The sequence below is a fragment of the Sturnira hondurensis genome, unplaced genomic scaffold, assembly GCF_014824575.4.
Source record: "Sturnira hondurensis isolate 20B ecotype Veracruz unplaced genomic scaffold, ASM1482457v3 Scaffold0006413, whole genome shotgun sequence".
NCBI lineage: Eukaryota > Metazoa > Chordata > Mammalia > Chiroptera > Phyllostomidae > Sturnira > Sturnira hondurensis.
This window is the reverse complement of record NW_028079044.1, coordinates 25,771,115-25,795,752: the sequence shown is the minus strand read 5'-3', so window position 1 is coordinate 25,795,752 and position 24,638 is coordinate 25,771,115. Positions and strand designations below refer to the sequence as shown.

Below are 24,638 nucleotides of genomic sequence, written 5' to 3'. Positions count from 1 at the left end.
GAAGAGTGAAATGTACTGTCATTTGTAAGAATTCACTTTAAGAAGGACCATACTACTCGAAGTCAATTCTACAGGGATGTCTTGTGTTGTTGCATGTCTTCAAAACAGAGGCAGTGAGCCCTGGCTACTGTGGCTCAGTGGATTGGCCTGTGAAACACAGGTTCAGTTCACTGGCCTATGAACCAAAGCGTTGCTGGTTCAATTCCCAGTCAGGGCACATGCTTGGTCCCCCATATGGGACACACAAGAGGCAACCGTACATTAATGTTTCTCTCCCTTTCTTTCTCCCTCCCTTCCCCTCTCTCTAAAAATAAATAAATAAAATCTTTAAAAAAAAAAAAGTAGAGGCCGTGAGTACCCTTCCCACTTGTGTTTTCCAAGATATCTATCTACACAACACACCCAGGCCTCAGAAGACAGAAATATTATCCTCCTTCTGAGCAATGGCAAGTCTACTCACAGTCTTCCAAGGTAAATATAATGCCTCCTTCTACAGAGGAGGTGGGCTTTCTACCCATTAGGTTCCCTCAGTTGAGGGTTCCTCTCCTGTAATGTAAACCACTGCTTATACATATTACCTGGCCCCACTTCGTGATACCCTGTGGAAATTAGGCTTAAGGCAGACTTGAGAAAATGCCAACACTTTGGTTACTGCTAATGCTGTTAATGACAAAGTCCTTTGTCTCCGTTTCAGGAGACTTAGGTCTTTTGTCAGCATTCATGAAACTGGCCCAGATAATCTGATAATTTGTTAGTTTGGAGGTTGGGTAAAAGCAAAGAACCTTTAGAGTTCTTGACACATACCTGTTACTGTTTTTGTTTTTATAGGGCTGCTGGCATATTCAGAGGCCTGATACGACTGTTGCTTTGCCAAGGGTGCACTTCCAACAGATGTCTCGTCTTCTTTCCTTCTGCTAATTGGCATAACAAGAGGGACAGCTATCACAGGCTGCTGGAGAAAGTCAAATGAAAACTGCATTATTTACTAATTCATAAGGAGTGAAGTTTTAACACCGTATCATTGAGAAAAGTCCTTTACAAGTTGGGGTTTTATTACTAGTATTATTATTTTAAGTTTATTTTTATTGCTTACACTACTACAGATGTCTCCGTTTCCCCCTTTCTGCCCGTTGCTCCCCTTTCCCTCTGGTCATCACCACACTGTTGTCCATGTCCATGGGTAATGCATACATGTTCTTTAGCTAATTCCTTCCCCTTCTTTCACCCAGAACCCTCCTCCATCCTCCCCTCTGTCAGCTATCAGTCTGTTCCATGTATGTAGACCTCTGTTTCTATTTTATTCATCAGTTTATTACATCATTTAGTCAATCCAACAACCAATCAATCTCCCACCCCCCCACTCACTCAAACACACACACATGTACACACTCAAACAGAAAGACACTTTAAATTGTAAATTACAATTCAGTATGAAAACCAAGAGAACTTGAAAATAATCATAAATTTTAGAAAGAAATATAAAGCTAACAAAGTAGGAGCAAATCAAAACTAAAATTAACTTTGAAAATTGTTAGGTCAACTCAATAAATTCAGTAAATATAAATAAAACAAAGAGAAATAGAAAAAGCAAGTTAATGTTAGTAGAAAATTGAAAGTTATTCTTATGAAATGGCATTTTAAGAGGCGCACTTCCATAAAGTGATCATGCATAGGTTAATAGAGGCAGTCCGATATTTTTTGAGAATTGCTGAAAGTCTATTTTGTCTGATGAAGTGATATATACAGCATATTTAGAAAGCACAGAAAAATATCTACAGTTAGAGAAAGCTGGAAAACATTACGATCCTATATTGAATGCATGAGTGCTGAGCTGAACAATAAAGTGGCTGTTTCATCTTTATTCACTGAAATAAAGTCTGATGTTACCACTGATGACGCCCAATACAATCTTGTCAGATTTTTGGCAAAAAAAAAAAAAAAAAGCATAGGTATTTTTAAGTTTGTTGCAGGATCAAAGATCAATGTTGAACGGGGTGGAAAACCATCATCAAATGCTGGGTTTGAGCCACAAACGGAGAAGGACACTGCAGCTCAGGAAATGAGAGATGAGAGCTGCGGGACAGCTGCGTCCAAGGGTGAAGCCCAAGGGGTCGGTCAGGCTGCAGCGGGGTCTGAGGTTACCCCCAACACCACACCAGCCACACTTCTGCGGACCCGACCGTAAGTCTCACCCAACTCTCAGTACTGAGTATTATTTAGATTGTGAATTAGTATTTCAATGACAACATATGTGCGTTATATAATGATGTAATATAATCAACAAACTTATGAGCTACAGGAGGAAAAGCAAACTATTTTACAAGTTGTTACTTAGTGTGAGTAAAAGCACAACAAAGCTAACAACGAGAATATGAAAATATAAAATACACTGCAGAAAACATCACAATTTAGAGCACCTGCTTTCAAATTAAGCATTTAGTCAACAGGGTGATATTTATACAAATCTAAGTAGGAAATAGTATGCAAGACCTAGATGAGAAATGCTCAGTATAATGTATCTTTGATTCATTTAGACTTCATCTACAAAGTAAGGGGGTGGAGAAGCCTCCTGGAAAACCCCTTTATGCTCTAACATTTAATTCCATAATCCCCTGACTTTCTTGGCCATTATTTATGGAGTACAACCAAGCACTCTTACAACCAAATTTGAGATCAAAATCAATATATAATAATTAGAGAAAAATTATGTGCTGCATAGTGTGATACTGAACTGAAACATAAAAGGTGAAAGATGAGATTAATGAAAGCCATGGTATTGGCAATACTGAGCAACAAACAAAATCGTTCTTTCATTGGCTGAAACTCTGGGTTCACACAGGAAAAAATACAGTAAAAGGCCAAACAAAAACCCTTTCTAACAAGAGTGCAAGGCTCTTATATGACTTCCAAACAGCTGTATTCTAAACATCTGACATGGTCTTCAACAGACCTTCCATACACATTTGTTGAGTGATTGCTAACATAGGTGCCAAATGTCAGGCATGAAGAGATACTGGATAGAGAACAAAGTAAGATGGACAATCCCCTCCACTTTTCTAGAAATATAGCTCCCCAGTTAAAAATATCAAAATAGGCCCTGGTTGGTGTAGCTCAGTATATTGAGCATGGGCCTGTGAAACAAAGGGTTGATGGTTCGATTCCTAGTCAGGGCACATGCCTGGGTTGCAGGTCAGGTCCCCATTAGGGGACACATGAGAGACAACCACATGAGGGCAACCACACATTGATGTTTCTCTCCCACTTTCTCCTTCCCTTCCCCTCTCTCTAAATAAAAAAATATTTTTTAAAAAATCAAAATAGGCAGTATTTACTTTTAGCAACCTACCATTGTCCTGCTTACATTCTTCTACCTTCTGGTACTAAATATTCCAAATTCCAGCCGTATCCTCCTAGCTCCACATTCGTCCTATTCTTGCCCCATCAATATCCCATGATCCCAAAGTAACTAAAGCTTTAATCACTTTTTATAAAATTTCCCTTCTTTATTATTAATTTTATGACTGTAAAAATACCAGAAATTATCAAGAATAAAACAATATCCATATTCCCAATATAACCAGTAATTACTGGTTATTAATACTTTATCACATTTGTAAAGGAGACACACTTTACACATAAAGCTAAAGTCCCAACTACAAACTGATTGCCCATTTCTCCCTGAGTCAACCAATATTATGATATTGAAACAATCCTTCAAATTAATTACTTATACACCAATGACTTATTTAAAGGGTGGTTTTGGAAAAAAAAGACATAAATACTGCCATACTGCATTAAATCCTGGGGAAACTGATTTTCTGAATTAAACAAAATTTTGAGACATCCATATGAAGACCTATTGCATAATTTTAAACAATGAAGTACTGTATCATGTGAATATGCCATGCTTTAATTACCCACTTCATTAGAGACTGTCATTTAAGTGGGCTTCAATTTATATGACTTCAATGCACACTGCAACAACAGACATACGTGACTCCTTCAGCTCACATGAATAAGACTGTAAGAGCACAGCTGTATCAAAAGGTGGGATTTTGGCATCATAGGGCATATTCATTTTCAATTTTATTAGATATTACCAAATTTATCAATTTTTACTTATACCAGTGGTATATGAGTTTGTCCATTTTCTATATTTTCAACACTACTGAATATTGGCATTTTTCATCTTATAGATTTTTAAGTAAAGCTGATTATTCATGAGTTAATAAATATTGAAGCTGGGTGATAAGGCCACAGGACTCAACTGTACTATTCTCTGAATTATCCAGTTTAAAAAAATCCAGAACTAAAATAGTAGATTAAGGGCATTTAAAAAAGTATATTTTTGAGATATGCAGAACTGTAGTAAAATAGTAATAATAAAAAATGCTGATGAAAATGTATATAAACTATACAAACTTCTAGAAAAAAACTGTCAGTATAACAAGGGCCTTAAATATATTAAAATGCATGCCTGGAGCTACTAATTACACTTCTAAAAATATATTCTAAATGGATAGTTAAAGAAAAATGCAAAGATTTAGCTGTGAAGATACTTACCCCAATATTTATAACTCTGGATTAATAAGATTAGGGGTATTTGTTAGTTTAACTTTTAAATAAAAGTACCATTTTAAAAGAAGATTTTACTTATTTTCAGAGAGAGGGGGAGGGAAGGAGAAATAGAAGGAAAGAAACAGCAGTGAATGGCTGCCTCTCACATGCCCTCTACCAGGGACCTCGCCCACAACCCTGGCATGTGCCCTGACCAGGAATTGAACCGGTAACCCTTTGGTTCACAGGTTGGCACTCAATCCACTGAGCCACATCAGCTGGAGGATAAATAAAACTGTTATTTTTTAAAATACACTTTATTGACTTTGCTATTACACTTGTCCCAATTTTCCTCCCTCCACCAGTACCTCGATTACATAAAAGGGAACTATGAAAGAAAAAGAAGATTAAAACTATGAACATTAAAATGCACAACAAATGTACAACTATCATCAACTGAATCTGAAAAACAAACTAAGCAAACAAGCAGAACAGGAATAAAACTTTTATTTTTGAACTTAGAAAAAAAGCATATTTACATTTAATTTTAAAAATTATAACATAAAATTAAAAGTCAGAATCTTTTGAAGGTGCTTGGTATCAATCAAATAAAAGTCTAATTTACTTAAGCCACTAGAGCACTACGTGACCTTCAGGAACAGCTATAGTGTACTGGTAATAATTTTATCATTTACAAAATAACCAGTGAAGAATTTATAATACAATAGAATATTATTCAGCCATAAAAGAAGGAAATCCTGCCATTTGCAACAACATGGATGTGGACCTTGAGGCTTCATCCTAAATAAAACAAGTCAGACAGATAGCATATGAAATTTAAACAAAACAAGACACATGACCCTCCCACCCCTCACAAAACAACGCAAGTACATATACAGAGAACAGATGGGTGGTTGTGAGTTCAGTTCATGGGGGGAGACCGGTGAGGACAAAATGGGTAGATGAAATCAAAAGGTATAAACTTCTAGTTATAAAATGAGTAAGTCATAAGATGTGATGTACAATGAAGACAACATTTAGTTAATAGTACTGTACTGTATATTTGAAAGTTGCTAAGAGTAAATCTTAACAGTTATTAAAAGGAAAAAGATTTATAACTATATTGGTGATGGATATTAACTAAATTATTGTGATGATCATTTCACAATATATACAAATATCAAATCATTATATTATACAGCTAAAACTGGTGTATGTCAACTATATCTCTATAAGAATAAAAATAATTTACCACTAAATTTTTTTCAAATGGTCCCTGCCATTAGTCTTATTTCTCTATCACCCAGTGTATCACAGTAAACTTCCTATGATAAAATAGAAAGACTAAAATCCAAACCTATTTACATCAGTTTCCTATACTTCCTTTTAACCCGTCAGGACAGTTTTAGAACCCTAGTAATACAAATAAAATATTTTTATTAATTGGTTTCCAGTTTCTACCAGTCTCTATAAGAACACCTGGTTCTCATCTGGAAACACAGCATCCGCTTTGCCTCTGCCCACACGGCTCAGCCTAAAACCAACTTTCCTTTCTAGCTCACTCCTATGATCTTTAGCTGAATTGTTAACTCTCCTCCTTTTATTTTTATTTTTTCCTGTTTAATGTTTTGTTGTTTATGCTTTTGCAGTTGTCCCATTTTCCCCCTTCACCTCCTCCACCCAGTCTGCCCCCCACTCCACAGTCAATCCCCACGCCATTATCCATGTCCATGGGTCCACTGTGTATGTTCTCTGACCACTCCCTTCACCTTCCTTCAGCCAGTCCCCACCTCCCCGTCCCCTCTTACAGTTGTCAATCTATTCCACGATTCCATGTCTCTGGTTCTATTATGCTTATTAGTTTATTTTGTTCATTAGGTTCCTATTATAAGTGAGATCATATGATATATGTCTTTCACCAACTGACTTATTTCACTTAGCATAATAGTTTACAGCTCCACTCATGTTGTCAAAAAAGGCAGAAATTCCTTCTTTTTCTCTACTGCATGGGATTCCATTGTGTAAATGTACCAGTTTTTGATCCATTCATTTACTGATGGGCACTTAAGCTGTTTCCAAATGTTGGCTATTACAAATAATGCTGCTATGAACCCAGGGAGTGCATAAATTCTTCTGAACTGGTGTCTTGGGATTCCTAGGTTAGGCTATATTCCCAGTAGTGGAATTGCTGGGTAAAAAGGCAGTTCCATTTTTAACTTTTTTGAGGAAACTCCATACTACTTTCCACAGTAGCTCCAAGAGTTTGCATTCCTACCAACAGTGCACTAGGGTTCCCCTTTCTCTACCTCCTCACCAGCACTTGTTCGTTGATTTTTAATCATAGGAAGATGTGAGGTGGTATATCTCGCTGTGACTTTAATTTGCATCTCTCTGATGGCTAGTGATGTTGAACATCTTTTCATTTGTCTATGGGCCATCCATATGTCCTCCTTGGAGATGTGCCTATTCTGGTCCTTTGCCCATTTTTAACGGGGCTGTTTTGTCCTCCTGGTGTTGAGTTGTATGAGTTCTTTATATATTTTGGAGATTAAACCTTTGTCCCACCAAATATGTTCTCCCATACAATCAGTTCCCTTTCCATTTTGATGATGGTTTCTTTAGCCATGCAGAAGGTTTTTAACTTGATGTAGACCCACTCGTTTATTTTTTCCTTTATTTCCCTTGCTCAAAGAGATATATCAGCAAAAATATTGCTATGTGGGCTATCTGAAATTTTACTGCCTATGTTTTCCACTAGCACTTTTATGGTATCACGACTTACATTCAAGTCTTTCATCCATTTTAAGTTCATTCAGGTACATGGTGTAACTTAGTGGTCTAGTTTCATTTTTTCTATGTACCAGTCCAGTTCTCCCATTTATTTTTATCTTCCTCAATTTCTCTCTTTAGTGTTCTATAGTTTTCTGAGTACCGGTCTTTTATCTCCTTGGTTAAATTTATTGCTAGGTACTTTGTTGTTGATGCTATAGTACATGGGATTTTTTTCTTAGTTTCTCTTTCTAATAGTTTATTGTTCTTGTACAAAAATGCCACCAGTTTCTGAATATTGACTTTATCCCACTACTTTGCCAAGTTCACGTATTAGGTCAAGTAGTTTTTTGGTGGAGCCTAAAAGGTTTTCCTATGTACACTATCATGTTGTCTGCAAATGACAGTTTTACTTCCTCCTTTCCAATCTGGATGATCAAGCAGGATTTATCCCAGAGATGCAAGGATGGTCCAATATTCACAAATAAACATGAACTATATCACATAAACAAAATGAAAGACAAAAATTACATGATCATATCAATAGATGTAGAAAAAGCATTTGATAAAAATCCAGCACCCATTGATAATAAAAACACTCAGAAAAGTAGGAATAAGTGAGCATATCTCAACATAAGAAGGGCCATATATGATAAATTCACTGCCAACATCATACTCAATGAGCAAAAATGAGTAACATTTCCCTTAAGATCAGGAACAATACAAGGATGTCCACTTTCACCACTTCATTCTCCTTTTAAAACCCTCAGCTGCTTGTGAGAACTATTCCTCTTTTTTGTTTTCACATAATCGTATATGTACATCTAATGTAGCACTTACTGAGAATGGCGTAACTATATTCCTTCATATTTTCAAATAAACTAAATAGCTCTAGAGGCACTGATATTCTCAAACATGACTTTTATTTCTGTAGCTGCAGTACCCAGCACTCTGCCTCATATTCCGTAACTATTTGATAAAAAGAAGAACAGCATGGGAGAGAGATGGTGGAAGTCTCAAATGAAATTAAAACAAAGTGAAGAAAAATATTTAAAAGATGTTCCTTGAGACATGAGTTACTTTTTAGTTAATTTTTTATATTCTTAGGCAATTATAAAAGTGTGCATTTTCTCCTATCAACTAGCAATAAGTTACTTCAGAAAACAGATACGAGCTATTTCAAGTATAATATTATAAAACTACAATTAAAACAATGGGAGAATGCAATTCAATATAGCATAAATGTGGCCTTAAACCCTTAGTTCTGCCATCTACTAAATTTGTGACAATAAGTGAAAAAATCTAAATAAACATTAGTTTCTTTGTCTTTAAAATGGGAATAATAAAACCCATCACTTGGAATTACTTTTAAGTAACATGACATAGAAAATTACATTTAAGTATTCTAGAAACTGCATTAGCTGCTATTTACTTTTTAATTTATAACTTTTTTCTTTTTTAAATATACTTTATTGATTATGCCATTACAGTTGTCTCATTTCCCCCTTCACTCCCCTCCCCCCCTGCACACCTTTCCCCTCCTTTCGTTCATGTCCATGTGTCACAAATTCTTTAGATTCTGTATTTTCCATAGTATTCCTGCCCTCCCCCTGTCTATTTTCTACCTACCGTCTATGCTACTTATTCTCTGTACCTTCTCCCCTCTTCTCCTCTTCCTACTCCCCTGTTGCTAACCTTCCATGTCATCTCCATTTCTATGGTTGTGCTCCCAATCTAGCTGTCCTCTTAGTTTGCTTTAACTGTGAGTTTGCTGTCCTTTCACTGTTCATATTTTTTACCTTCTTTTTCTTAGATAAGTCCCTTTAACATTTCATATAATAAGGGCTTGGTGATGATGAACTCCTTGAATTTGATCTTATCTGAGAAGCACTTTATCTGTCCTTCCATTCTAAATGAAAGCTTTGCTGGATAGAGCAATCCTGGATGTAGGTCTTTGGATTTCATGACTTGGAATACTTCTTTCCAGCCCCTTCTTACCTGTAATTCATAACCTTTTAAACAAACATACATCCCAACTCTTATGCACTAACCATCCTAATATCAGGGTTAGGTACTCAATGCAAGTTTGAATAAACCTAAAGATGAAGAAATGAAGAGATAACAAAAGTGAAAGCTAACAGTTACTAAAATTTTCTTATGTATCTGACACTTTGAGAACAAACAGGTAGGCACTATTAGAAAAATACAGGACTACCTAAACTAGCTTTTATAATGTATATGCTTTACAAGCAATTGTACAGAAAACACCTTTAATTGTCAATGAAACTCCATTTTGAGCTGTAATTTTTTGTAGAGAAACTAAGGAATAGAAACACCTGAAAGAAGAAGAGTGGGGGAACAATGCAATTCTGGTACATCCACAAATAATATCAATAGAAGAAATATATAACTCTCATCAATGACAGAGAAAAAGATTTACTCACTTAGAGAACTATAAAAATCTCTCACCTGCTGCATATGCTTACTGGTACGTTTCTGCGGCTGATAAATGAGCCAGGTGTACAAGACAGGATCAACATTAACTGCTAGTCCTTCTACACTACAAAGAAGTACCGCACCTAAAAAAGCAAGATTTGAAACGTTATTACAATTCCTCATAAAAAAAACAGTAAGCTTAACATCACTTCATACCAATTAAGACAGCTATGATTCAAAAGACCAACAGTGAGTGGTGAAAAGGATGTTAAATAATTCATACCTCATACATAGCTGATAGGAACATAAATATGGTATAATACTTTGAAAAATATTTTGGCATTCCTTGAAAAAGCAAAATATACACTTATAATATGACCTAACAATTCTATTCTAGATATATACCAAGAGAACTGTAACCATATGTTAACGCAAAAACTTGTACATAAATTTTCATAGCATTAGTCATGTAGTTTTATGAATAACTAAAGTGGGGAAAATACACAAATGCTCATAAATTGTTGAATGGATAAACAAAAGGCAGCACTGCCACACAATGGAAAACTATCCACAAAAAGGAATGAAGTGCTGATGCGTGCCACAAACAAACAAAACTGGAAAACAGTGAGAGAAGCCAGTCACTGAAAAGCACACATTGTGCAACCCCACTCATACGAAATAGCCAGAACAGGCAAACCCATAGAGGAGAAAAAGGTTAGTAGATGCCAGAATCAGGGGAGGAAGGAAGAAACTACTGCTAATAGATCCATGGTTCTTCTGGGAGCAATGAAAATGTTCTGGAATTGGAAAATGGTGGTTGTTGCAAACTGTGCAAATACAGGGTAGACAAAAGTAAGTTTTCGGTTGTTCATACAGAAAATAAGACAACAGTTAATAAATAACAGTACAAGAATAAACTCTGTGCTTCACATACTCAAAACTGTAAACCTACTTTTATCACACCCAGTATGTTAAAAACATCTAAGTTATGTACTTTAAGGATTTTTATGGAATGTGAATCATATCTCATTAAAAGTACATTTGTCTTTAAAAAGAATAAGCTTAATATTTTCAGGCAAAGAGCAATTTCTATATTAGCCATGACACTGGAATATTATCTCCCTTTTTTCTTTATCTTACAAAACTAATTCAGGATATGGAAGAAGCATTATTACGACCACTCAATAAATCATTGTAAATTATAGCTTTAAATCTTCAGAAGCAAAGAAAGGGAGCTGCTGAAATGAAATGCATGCTAACATTCTGACATACAACACAGAGCGGAAGTATAACGCTGGAATTCAATCCTACCAACAAATATTTCTGCCCACCCCCCCCCAGTAAAAAGTAACTCATACAGAATGTAACTAAAGCAGAACATCCCATTTTATGACTAGATTACATGTATTCATAAATAAGTTTTTGCATTTCTACATCTATTTTTTATAAAAATACTAGCTCAACAAGGATGTATGGAATATGAAGAAAAAAGTACCTGTCAGTATTGCTCTCAACTGTATCTCTAGAGTCTAGAAAAGTACCTGCCACAAGTTAAAGGCTTAAAAACAAACAAACAAAAAACCCAGATAGATTCTCAGGTTAGCTGGGAAAAGCCCATGTGTTTTATAATACTGCAGATTATTTAAACAATTAAATTATTATTTAAACAAATATTGATACAGTTAGTATCAATAACAAGTCCTACTAGAACTGAAGCACACAGAGATGGAATTAGGATAGAGGACAGGAAGCACGAGGAGGAGAAATTTCCGCTCTTTTCAAAGCTCTGCACAGCATTGTCAAACAAGCAAAATCGGCCGTGTGTACTCCTGCCCAGCTCACAGTGCCACTTCGCCCAGGGACCCAGAATCAGTGAAGACTCTAGGCAGTGTGCCCAGACACCACAAGCAATCCCACCCCCAACCCATGCCTGTATCAATGCAAGTGCCGATGAGCAATGGTTCCCTCAAATACGTATCAGGAAGAAATGATGGGAGAATCGAAACACAAGATGATTGCAAATGGGGAGACATGGTTGAAGTTAACTGGAATATACCATGTCATATATTTTTTCTGTAGTATTTTTCCTATATACTTTTTGGTAACTCTTAGGAACCTAAATTTGTCTATTTCTCAAGTATCAGTAGTATATAGGATTAGGCTTAAAAATGCTGTATTATATCAATGGAAATAAAACAGGACTTTCCCAAAATTATATCCAGTTTTCAAACAATTCTAGCAATTTGACTGAACTAGACACTATCCCCCCAACAAACTAACAAAAATGTAGTATTATGGTGTGCAGCAAGAGTTAACTTGAATGGTGTTTTTGTTTTACAAAAACTCATTTTTCCCCAAAAATGTTATTAGGTAAGAAATAGAATTTGCCTCTGATGTCACACATATGTAGAATCTACTGAACAAACTGAACTAACAAGGGAAAATGGGGACAGACTCACAGATGGAAAGCAGGGTGACAGTTGGGGTGGAGGGGGTTAGGAGGTGGAAGGATTGAGCAAAACAGAAAAAGGTACTTATGGACATGGACAACAGTGCGGTGACTGCTGGGGGAGGGCGGGTATATAAGGGGACTAAAAGGTAATGTAAAAAAATACAATAAAGATAAAAAATTTTTAAAAAAACTTTCAAAGAATTAAAAACAAAGGTGAAAAATTATTAAAAGCTTTCAATTAAAAAATTACTTGGCATTTAAAGGAAGAGTTTAAGAAACTTATTTAAATTCAAGAATATATAATCAATCTTAAAGGTTAAAACACTTCTCTAAAATGCATACAGAAAATGAAATTACAATTAGATTTAAATTACTACGAATTCCTACCACACAAGACTACTGTAATAATATTTTATAACTAATACTGCACAAATAGAACAGACACCACAAATAACATATTATTAACAGTAAGAGTATGTCCACCAAAAGAAGGGTCTACGAAAAGAAAGAAGGCAGTGGGATCCAGAGGCCAGAGGATCCAGCAGAGGAGGAAAGTGATGGGAATCCCCAGGATGACAACAGTGAATTGTATGGGACATTGAAGAACAATCAACACAATCAGTAAATACATAAAAAACAAATGTTTAAGAGACAAGGGTAACTAGTCACAGGATACAACATGACTGACATGAATGATACGTGTAGACAGAACTATGTAAATTCAAAGAAATGAACTGGTTAATCAAACATGGTGTAACAATAACAGAAGCATGGGTATGTGAGAAGAACACATGATGGATGCTAAAGCGCGTGGAATTTGACCAGTTAGTGTTTCCCACAGAAGAACTTCAAATAAATAATGCTTTAAAATGAATAATGAAGAAAGAGCAACACAAGCCCTATTAGTTACTTAAAATATGTAAGTAAACACCAAAATAATTACTGAAAGAGTTGAAACTAGTTATCTTTTGAAGAAAGAACGTTACAAAACCAGGTGAATTTGCCATGAGAAAGGACTCGGAAGAACTGAAATAGAGGCAGATGAACCTTACTTAGATTTTCTTGCTGAGGAACATCCCTCTAACCACTACCAAAAAGCAAAACAAAATTTTCTTTTAAAAAACTCTCTCATTCACTGTCACATAACAGCTACAAATTAATATCTGTGAATAGTTCCCATAACAAAAAATCAGCAAGCACTGCAAAAGGCAAGCCAGTATGAGAAGCAAAAAAGTTCAACAACAAATTTAGATCTTCAAGTACTGGAAATATCAAAATGTCTAAACACAGAGCATAAAATAGCTATGTATAAAATGTTCAAAATACAAAAGTATGGGATCATGAAGAGGATCAAACACTGAGAAAGTATCAAACAACATGTTTTAATGAAAAATGGAAATTACAGAAATGACTAAATATTGAAGTAAAAAACTCACTGGACAGGTTAAACAGCAGATTAAATATAACTAAAGAAAAATTAGTGAGCTCTGGCTGGTGTAGCTCAGTGGGTTGAGCACAGGACTGCGAACCAGAGGATCATGGTTTGATTCCCAGTCAGGGCACATGCCTGGGTTCCGGGCCAGTTCCCAGCAGGAGACGCACAAGAGGCAACCATACATTGCTATTTCTCTCCCTTTCTCTTTCCCTTCCCTTCTAAAGATAAATAAATAAAATCTTTTAAAAAAGAGTCAGAAATATATTTTTTTAAAAAAAGAAACATTAGTGAAAAACAAGAAACACATGAGATAATTTAAAATGCATAAGAGATAGAATAAAAATAAAAGAAAATTTGTAAAATGAGGTTAAGAGGTCAGAGGACTCAGTAAGAAGACCAACGATAAGTCTAAATAGAATTCAGAGGGAAATACTAAGAAACGGGTAAAAGACAATTTGTTAAAAAATGAGAATCTAACTGATAATGTAATAAAGTTGTTGAAACCCAAGAAGCCCAATGAATCCAAACTGGAAAATTACAAATAAACCTATATTAGACAAACAAAAAAGCTACAAAACACTGAAGAGAGAAAGATCAGAAGATGCCGCAAATATTTTTTTTAAATCCTATAGGGAATTAAAAAAGCAAACAAACTAATAATCGACTTCTTAGCAAACAGTCAATGATACTCATATATGATTTTACTTCAAAACTTACATAGATGCTACATATATATTCTTGTGAATCTATTAGTGTTACAATTAAAAGATAATAATGTGAAAAACTACATGGATTTTTAAAAGAAACTATATTTGGATATATTTTCTCTAATATTATCCATGTCAACTATAAGCCCCATATAAACTTTATCATGAAAAATATACAAAAATCCTACATAAACAAAGCAATATATATATTATATATGTATATAATATATATATATACACACAAATATACTTAAAAGTACACAAACTGCTAAATGCAAAAGTAAATTAAGAACCTGAGGACAGGGAAAACAGTGTGGTGACTGCAGGGGAGGAGGGTGCTTGAAAGTGAATGAGGTTAGAGGGGGGATAAGTTGTAATGGAAAAGATACAATAAAAATAATGTAAAAATAAAAAATAAAATTAATAAAGTTCCATTAAAATTTTAGAAAATAAATTAAGAAATTACAGATATTCCCCATATTAGGCTAGTTATTTTAAAAGTCTTTTCAGACCTATCAAAAATGGAATGTGTTGAGTAAACTTTTAAAAACTTTCCTCAATAAGTTATAGTATACCTTTTTTATTTGGGATTTCAGAAAAAAACAAATGTGATGATATTTTCACAAGGAAAATTAACCTTGTAAGTCTCATTTATTTTATTACAATTAACAAAAAAGTACTTTAGTAAATGTTCATATAAGTAATATAATTATATTAAACAAACAAAATAATGGGCTAAATGACTCTTAGCCAGGCTTGGACTTTATAAATGTTAAATGGGTGATAAATAGAATAATCTATTAATTTAACATCAATTTAGTTGAAATTATAAGTTAGAGATAATGTTATTTTAAATCTAATGGAGTATTTTCTTATACTCAATTCGTATGACACGGCCTTTAAAAATAACACAAAAGCTCTGACATATAAGTGTGCAGATAATTAGTCTGATACTGAGTTGACTCAGAACAGATCCCCCATAAATCACTAAAATTTGGCAATATATTATTCTGTTTAATTTTAGCCTGGGAGACAACTAATGAGAAAAGTGTGCTTTGCCTCTCCACTCACTGCCAAAATGGTTCACTTATCCACATTCCACTCAGGCCTCACCGATTAGTTAAGTCAAGGGATCTCAGTCATGTTCAGTTACATCCTAGAGCTGAAAAATGAGAACTGAAATAAGCGACAGAAACAAAAGGTGCAGAGCATTAAGATCACACATACATTCTTCTTCTCGGCTACAGAAACCTTACCAACAATGATATTATCTTGTAAAATATCAAATTATAAACAGTAAAAAGTACTTGGGATATTATCTTCAACCAATGAATGAAACAGAACACACAGATACTTTCATCTTTATCTAAGTTTAAAACTCACTATTTTTCTATTTTGCAGCTATAGCAAAATCGGAACGTTTTAGATTTGTACAGCTCTTATGAAATTATTCGCTACTCTTAATTTTAACAACAATTCTCAAGAATTCTGGCTAAACAGTTAAGTAAACAGAAAAGGAAAAATCAATATTTTAAAAACAAGGGTGTAAGGAATGACAGCAGGCATGAGCTGCCGACTGCTGGCAACTTTCTCCAAGGTAACTGTCCAATTTAGTATAAATGAATCATAAGATTTCTAGGTCTGTGTGTGCTGGCCCACATTAGTTAACAAATTCTCCTTCCTTTAGGATACAGAGAATCACAGAGAACTGCATCCCATCCTAACAATAAGAATAACCCATGCCACCTATCAAAGCTTTTCAACATCCATCAGACAGCACAGTGCACAAAGAAAACTTCATGAAGAAAAGTTGTAAAAGTGAAAGGCCCCTTATAAGAGAAAAGAATAAATAGCAGCTTTCATTCTTGGCACAGCAGAAGGAGAAGAAAGCTGATAAGAGAAAACAAGTGAACTTTTAACAAATTGTTAAATGTTGAGGGCTGACACCGGAGTTTAGAATCACTGAGAACCCCAGACACAAAAGGAATCCACCCACCTGCCATCACTTTTCAACAAGCCTCCAGCAAACGCTCTTGAGACTGACAGGAGGACTAGAGATGAGAAAGACCCACCGAGATGCAGGTCTGCAGAACCTAATGAGGTCTGAGCGCCAAGGATGAAAAGAAATCCAACAGGCACCCTGAACTTTTCAGTGAGCATTAAGAAGGGGAATCAGTGACTAGGAGAACGGAAGAGACACTGAAAGAGAGATCCCTGTGGAAGAACAGGGGAAGAAGGCATGCTGAAGTTTGAGGTCAGGTCAGCAGAACTGAGAGGAAATCAAGAACCATACCAAAAGAAAGACTCTGACTCTGCTCTCAGAAAAAGTTGAAGGCTACAGTAAACATAGTATAAATGAAGCAAGAACCAGACCCAGTTCAACTACAGTACAGAAAACAAAAACCAGACCCAATGCAACTACATCAATAACATGACAAAAAGAGGCTGGCCTTTTTTGTGGGCATAAATGTTATTTAACTAGGTTCTATTATTCTTTTTATACCAATGTTTGGCACTGATTTTAAAAAATTATGAAACACATAGTACAACATGCAGAAATGACTCCTTATCTAAAGTGAAAAGAGTCAATAGTACCAGTCCCCAAGGTAAGGGGCACGCAGATACCAGAATTACCAAACGGGGACTTTAAAATAATTAAAATACCTGAAAGAACACAGTGAAAACATTTGTGAACTGAAGGGTAACTACAGCAGAAAGTTAATAGCAAAAACTATTAAAAAGAGCCAAATGATAATATTAGAACTTAAAATATACAGTATCAGAGGTGAAGAATTCTTTCAAAAACTCTTTTCAAAACTGGTGAATGGTATCAACTGATACTAAAAAACCTTAGCAAACTCCAAGAATAAATAAAAGAAAACCCAGATCTAAACACATCATGAGCAAACTGCAGAAAAACAAAAAGAAAAAAATTTTGAAATCACCCAGAGGAGGAGAAAAAAGATACAATGTATCTAAGGTCCCCATGAACAGGATAACTTCTCAGGAGAAATAAGGGCCAGAAGGTAATGGAAGTTTCAAATGCTGAAAGAAATTAAAAGATAACCTAAATTTCTATATCCATTGAAAACATCCTTTAACAATGAAGAAAAAAACAAGAATACACAACAGAAACAATTTGCCTCCAAAGACTTGTGCTACTAGAAACTACCAGCAAAGTGCTTTAGGCTGTAAGAAAATTCTACCTTACAGAAACTCAACTCTAGAAAAGGAATGAGGATACCAGAAAGAGTAAATATGTGGGTAACTGAAGAGAACCACTTTAAAAATTACATATATAAACAATTATATGCACATTGACCTCTTTAGGTCTCTTTAAAAACACTCGACTCTTTAAAGTAACAATCACAATGCAATGTGGGGTTACACAGAAGTAAAACACATACCCATTGAGCACAAGGAACAGAATGGTGGACACTGGAAGTAAAACTGTGTAACAAAGGCATTTATTTTTCAGCTTATCATACATTCCTTCACTGTCCTCTGACTTGCCAATATTCCTGTCAAGCCCAATTTAGATCAAATTTTAAAATTAATAAATATCTATTTATGTACACGTGTCCTTTTTTCTTTCCATCTATGCAGTCTCTGCACATCTTTTAATTCAAATCAGCCAGTAAGGCTTCCTACCATCACTGACCTTCCCATTTTCTGGCCAACTGCAATACTAAGTATTACAGAGCTCATTTTAGCACTGACTCAATTCAAATTTGCCGGTTGAGACCAGAATGGCAGAGAAGGGTATGAGCACTTTAGGACCCTACAAAACGTGTAAAACAGTAACACATTCCACTGCTTTACAACGTTAAGCACCCATCTGTGTTCCTTGGTTATGAACTGAAAGGGAGTGAACTGCTCCCAGTTGTATGTTTATCTCCAGTGCAGTTCAGGCACAGAAAAGGCAGAAAAACTGGATTTGATCATGACTGCGTATATGCTTCTTTTATTTTTTTCTAGTGTTGTTTTCCTTTTTTCTCCCCAGTACTAATTTAAGTTAATAATTGGTCTCCTTCTGACTCACGAATCTTAATTCTCAAGCAGCACAGAATGCACAAATGAGATTTAATGGTAGTAAGGTCAGTAATTAATACTTTGTCATGTTTCAAATCTTGTTCTCCAACTTTATTTTCATGACATAAAATGTTAACCCCATACAGGTAATAATAAACAGCTTTGAAAATAAAAAGCTTAGAACTTCTAAATAATAAAAGATATCATAAACAAAATTAAAGGCAAAAGTCAAACTAGGAGAAAATATGTAACAAAGATAATACTGTGACATTGGAAGACTTCCTAAAAACTACTAAAATAAAAAATATATATACAACCAAACAGAAAAATGGGCAAAGAATATAAATAAACAAACCACAAAGGATAAACAAACAAAGAACAAACCACAAACCAGAACTGGCCTTCACTAACAGCCAAAGAAATTCAAGGTTAAACAGTAAGATAATTTTTCAATGACAGATTAACAAAAGTTTAAATAAATGAAATTCTATTACTGATAAAACTATCAAGGATAAAGCACACTCATGCTCTGCTGAAAGAAATGGAAATTGGTACAGTCTTTATGAAGGCCATTTATTACCTATTAAAATTCTAAATGTACATACTCACTTCTCCAGCTATTTTAGTTCCTAGAATCCTGCAATAATACTTATAGATGCTTTCTTAAAGCCATATACACAAAGATGTTTATCTGTAGTTTTACAGAAACAAAAATAGGTAAATAACATCAATATCTAGAGTTGAATTATGATGATTTACTTAATAAAAATCAATCACCTTTTAAATAATGAAGCACAGATGTACATAACAACACAAAAATAAGTGCTGAACAGTACATTTAAAGTCAAAAAGTGCTGACAAGAGAACTTCACAAAAACCTCAGGTGTTACATACTACTGTGTGTGTGTTTAAACATAAGACACACTTACATGTAATGCATTTACACACTGAAAGACAGTGATGCATCTGAGTACGTGTGGGTAAACACATGAGTGACACCCCAGGAAAGACGAACTGCAAGTGTACAAACCATGCTGTTCACAAACCAAGGCAAGTCAAACATATCATTTCATAATTTAGAAAGAATGTGCCACATTATTTATATTCTAAAACCTGGAAACTACATCATTTTTATGATCAAATTTGAATTTCAAAGAAAACCTTGGTTCATGGAAGAAACAAAAGCAAAACCTTGATTCACCACAAATAAAGCCATTTAGAAAATTACTAGATCTCATAAAAGTCTCCCTTTTATTTATCTTTAATTTGTCACTGTCCTTTATTCAAGATTTTCATTCTTCAGAATCCCTATCCCATGCTGAAGTATGAATAAATCTATAACTAAAACCTAATTTGTAAAGCCAATTAGTCAATTTAAACTGGATTTATTTGGGAAAGACTTATTATAATCAAAGACTTATTATAATCAAAATATAGATTACACACCAATCATTGTAAAATTTATTATCAAAGGACTCATTTATCTCAGTAAAATCTTTACTATTGTTCAATATTATGATAGTTTTAATATAAAATGTTTCTTCATCTCTTTCATAAATAAGCCCAAAAATCCAGTATGTATTTTAATTGTATTACCATGTATTAAATAACTTCATGCTATAAACATTGTCAAGACATTGTCAACAATATGCTAGAATTAGCTTTTGAATTAATGATGTATAAAATATAAATCGATGTATGATATCTTGGAATAATACAATATTTAGTTTGGTTTAAGTAATTTAAAATCAATTAATACAGATAATCTGATATGAAATTCAAAAAACTATACTGTACTGATTCTGCTTTTTAATTTTGCTGACTATATGAAGTTATTCACATCTGACTTAAATGAAAGATTATATGCATGTATCTATTTTTATAGATTCTAATATGAAGCTTTATAAATAAAAAATTTTGGTGGCTTTATTTTTGTATTTTTTTTAGGGGCAGGAAAATTTTTTTATTTTTTTATTGTTTTTCAAGTAGAGTTTTCTGCCTTTTCCCCCCATCCCTCCCTACTGCCCCAACCCTCTCCACCTCCCTCCCCCATTCCCACTCCCTCTTGTTGTTGTTACTGTAATGATTATTGAAATAAATTACAAGAAAAATGATCAGAGTCACCCAGGGTAAATGATGCCTCCAGTCTTTAAATGCCACGTCCCAGTAAAGGTTGGAGAAGAGTCTTTCAAAATCATGGTAATATTCAACAGACTAACTGGGAGATGGAGTATACATTTTGATTTAATTATGAAATCCTTGAATACTAAAATTTTTATTAATAACAATAAATCTTAACTTGGAAATTAAAAGCACTGCTTTTTGATCAAGACCAGACAAGCATGTATTTTCTGATAGTTAACATCATTAATTCTCATTTCATCTAGGATCTCGTGGCATAAATCAGACAGATTTCTAGCATTCCCAAGTCAGGATATGGCCTTCCATAAGTCATCCTTCTTCAGCAAGTAATTTCTTTCAATGTTTTAGAAATCAAGGCAGCTATTTTAATATAACAACCCTTGGACCAGCATTTCAAGACATAAACAAAAATATTTAGAAAATTCCTCTCATGGAATTATCAAACCAACCAAACAAAATTCCCAATATGAATGTTTTTCACTAAGTAGCCTGAAACTAAAATGATTTTCTTCCCCTAATTTGGATTGCCTATTGGAGGGGGGTTGGGGGCAGGGGTGGAACTCATGGCTAAGGCAAAAAATAAATCTATATGTTTAACTGAGCTTCCTATTTACTTTCCAAAAATACTTACTGGAGCACTTGGTGCTCATCTAGACTCTTACTGCATTTACACCACAAAGAATAACAGGTCCCTGAAACATGTGGATGCTTTATTCCACCAGACCACGGTTCCATCTATGTCTTTGTCTGTAGCACAGGCATAGAACACTGTAAGACACAGGTAAATTTGACGAGCAAGCAAGAGTAAGCCTTAAACAGAGCTCCCAAGGTTACAAAGCTTATGTGTATGTGAAGACTAGTTGATAAAGCAGAGGCTCTAAAATTCAAAGTGTGCTGACTTCTGAACAGCATTCAGTGTTAAATCAAATTCATGGTTGCAACCATTAAAAGACTAAGTCATTACCATTCCTGTAATTCAAACTGGATTAGAGCCTTCTGGAACACAAAAGGAACACAATATGGAACAAGTATATACAACAAAAGAAAAAATTACTGAATCTTTGCCATGTCTATTAAAACTAATCACATTTATGAAGCATTTAGTTTTATACTACCTTATTACTTTAAGAATAATGGAGTTTTGAGTACCATGTAATTTAAAACTATTTTAAAGTTTGTCAAATTAATTTGACAAACCCCAATGCATACTATTTAAAAGATTAAATTCACTGCAGCATTATTTACAATCGCCAAGATATGCAAGCAGTCCAAGTGCCCATCAATAGATGAGTGAATAAAACAACTCTGGGACATTTACATGATGTAATAATACTCGGCCACAAAAATGAAGAAAAATTAAGCTTTCCAACATCATGCGTGGACCCGGAGAACATTATGCTAAGTGAAATAAGCCAGTCAGAGAAAGACTAATACCATATGATTTCACTCATATGTGGCACCTAATGAACAAAGTTAACTAACAAGCAAAATAGTGACAGACTCATAGAAAACAGCAGGCTGACAACTACTGGTGGGGAGGGAAGCGGGTAGAGGGATCCAGTGAAAAGGAAAAAGGACTCATGGACACAGACAACAGTGTGATGACAGCTGTGGGGAGAGGATAAGGATATGGCCATGGAAAAAATACAAAAATATTGAAAATAATTTAAAAAATTTTAAAGTTTAGCCCTGGCTGGTGTGACTCGGTGGATTGAGTGCGGGCCTGTGAAGCAAAGGATCGAGGTTCGATTCCCGATCGGGGCACATGCCTGGGTTGCAGGCCAGGTCCCCAGTAGGGGACACATGAGAGGCAACCACACATTGATGTTTCTCTCCCACTCTTTCTCCTTCCCGTCCCCTCTCTCTAAAAATTAATAAAATATTTTAAAAATTTTAAGTTTAAATCCAAACACTAGCAAGGATACAGTATAACTGACAGTAAAACACAGACTCATTGAGTCCACAGGCTATGAGATAGTTTTGTAAAAATTTTTAGTAAATATTTTCAAACACAGCTATGCCATTTTTTACATATTGTCTTTGGCTGCTTTTGCACTAAAACAGCAGAACTGAGTATCTGTTAGTAAGATTGTATCACCCATAAGCCTATCTGGCTCCTTAAGAGTTTGCTGCCCCCCCGCCCCGCCCCCGTAACATATTGCTAGTAGCAGTTTAAACTAACATTACAGTTCTGCATATGATTTTGGTAATAAAAAGTTGTAACTTTAAACTAGTTAATTCCATTTCCTGAAATCTATACTAAGGATATAAAGGTATTATTTATATTAACAATTTAACATAATGTTAATTTTAATAGGAAATATTTGAAATAATACAGATCTCCAAAAAATGAGGAATACTTAAGCAAATGGTGATATATACAAGTAACAAAATATTTTAACCTTTAATTGGTATAAGACTCTTTAAATGGTGGTTATGAAGACTGTGATAATGAAAAACTTCTTATGACATAAACAAAAATTTTAAATAAAATTCAATAAAAGGTAAAATAAATAGGAAAAACAAGAAGGATATATGTAAAAATATTAGTGGTTTGTTCTGGGTGACAGGTTAATTTTTCATGTGCTTTATAGACTTTTTAACTTTCCAAATTAAGCTAGCTGAAAATATAATTACTTTTATAATAAGAACTTAAAGCAACATATGTAAATATGGAAAGATTTCACGTGTTCAGGTGAAGAAAACAGATCATTATTCCATGGTTAACCACTACCTAACCAACTCCCTGCACATTACAGCTGAACTTCCTGTAGCCCATGAAGCTGCCTCCTGTCCTGCTGCCACCCCTCTCAGCCCTCTCCCCTGGGAACAGCGCCCTAGCCCCTCGAACGACATGAAATTATTCGCTGTCCCTTCAGTCACCTCTCTGTTATCCCACACAGAGGCCTGCCTGACTACCCTATCACACTAGGGTTTTTTTTACTCTATTTCTTATCATACTAACTTTGTCTCTTATTAGTTAACATTCGTGATTACATAATTTTTATTTACTCTAGTTTTATTTACTACAAACATCTCTATTGTTCACATATATCCAATGTCAAGCGGTGTAACAGACACTACTAAATGTAATAAATAAATCATTACATTTCTCTTTTATCTTTCAAGCACTTATTATAAAGTACAGCTTCAACTCACACAGAAGCAGTGATTTGAAAATGTGCTCTACATCAAAGAATACTCTAAATACTATTCAATATAAGACACATTTTGACTACTAATAACAAATAGTTGTTTCCTGGCCTGGTTTCCAATATTCCAATGTGATAACTACTTCGCATATGCTTTGTGTTAAGCCATTTACCTGTTTGTGTAACACAGGATAATTGGTGATATTTGTATAGCCAACAAAAAAAATACAAAGAAAGTATTTTTAATTAATACTGACATTTTGCTGTAGATGAGACACCTAATGTGTAAGGTCTTAAACCCCACTTATTTCAACACATCTGTCTATACTGTAGCCACATAAAGCTGGCCTCCAGGAACAAGTATACTTTCTAAAAACGTATTTGGCATTCACATTCTATACACATTTTCTTTAATGTCTTATGATGAGCCTTTTCCTGTGTCATTTTTGGTGGGTAGCTATTCCTTTCCTCTGTCTCAGACACCTGCATCTGAACCTAAATTGTCTCTTATTCCAGCAACTGCGCTGGTGACCAGCTCCTACCAACTCCACACACGGCAAACTGACAAAGCCTAGACTTGAACCCATCCAGCATGTCTCCTGTTTCTGTCCTGGAGCCCACAGCTGACGCCAAGGTATGGAACAGTGCAGTACCTCACTCCATGCCCACAACTACATGCACAAGCTGGAACTGCAGCCCGGTCAGGGCCCTGAGGAGTGGAACCTTGACCAATGGAATACGGGGGCTGGTGGGGATAATTCATCCCAGAAAGAACTCTCCAGGAGAGAAGTGGTAGCCAACTAGATGACACATCCTACATAGCTCTCCCTCCTTTTCTGACTCATAACCTTAATCCCGGGACTTACTCCATAACCATGATCGCTAACAACAGTAGCACATAAACCTTTCTCTTAGGCTCTTCTTGCTGAGGAACTCAAGACACCCTTCCTTTGTTC

General features: G+C 34.9%; 1 protein-coding gene across 5 annotated transcripts in view; it reads right to left on the bottom strand.

Annotated features, from left to right (window-relative positions):
* Window positions 1–24,638, bottom strand: part of VPS13B (vacuolar protein sorting 13 homolog B) — a 690,921-nt gene that overhangs the window by 435,331 nt on the left and 230,952 nt on the right. For 4 of the 5 annotated variants that reach the window (XM_037048269.1, XM_037048268.1, XM_037048265.1 and 1 more), the window contains exons 20-21: window positions 9,796–9,905; window positions 805–952 (exon numbers count right to left, since the gene is read on the bottom strand). In XM_037048269.1, the coding sequence (XP_036904164.1) occupies window positions 805–952; window positions 9,796–9,905 (258 nt within the window). The remainder of the gene's footprint in view (window positions 1–804; window positions 953–9,795; window positions 9,906–24,638) is intronic. The other variant, XM_037048266.1, reaches the window with a different exon arrangement.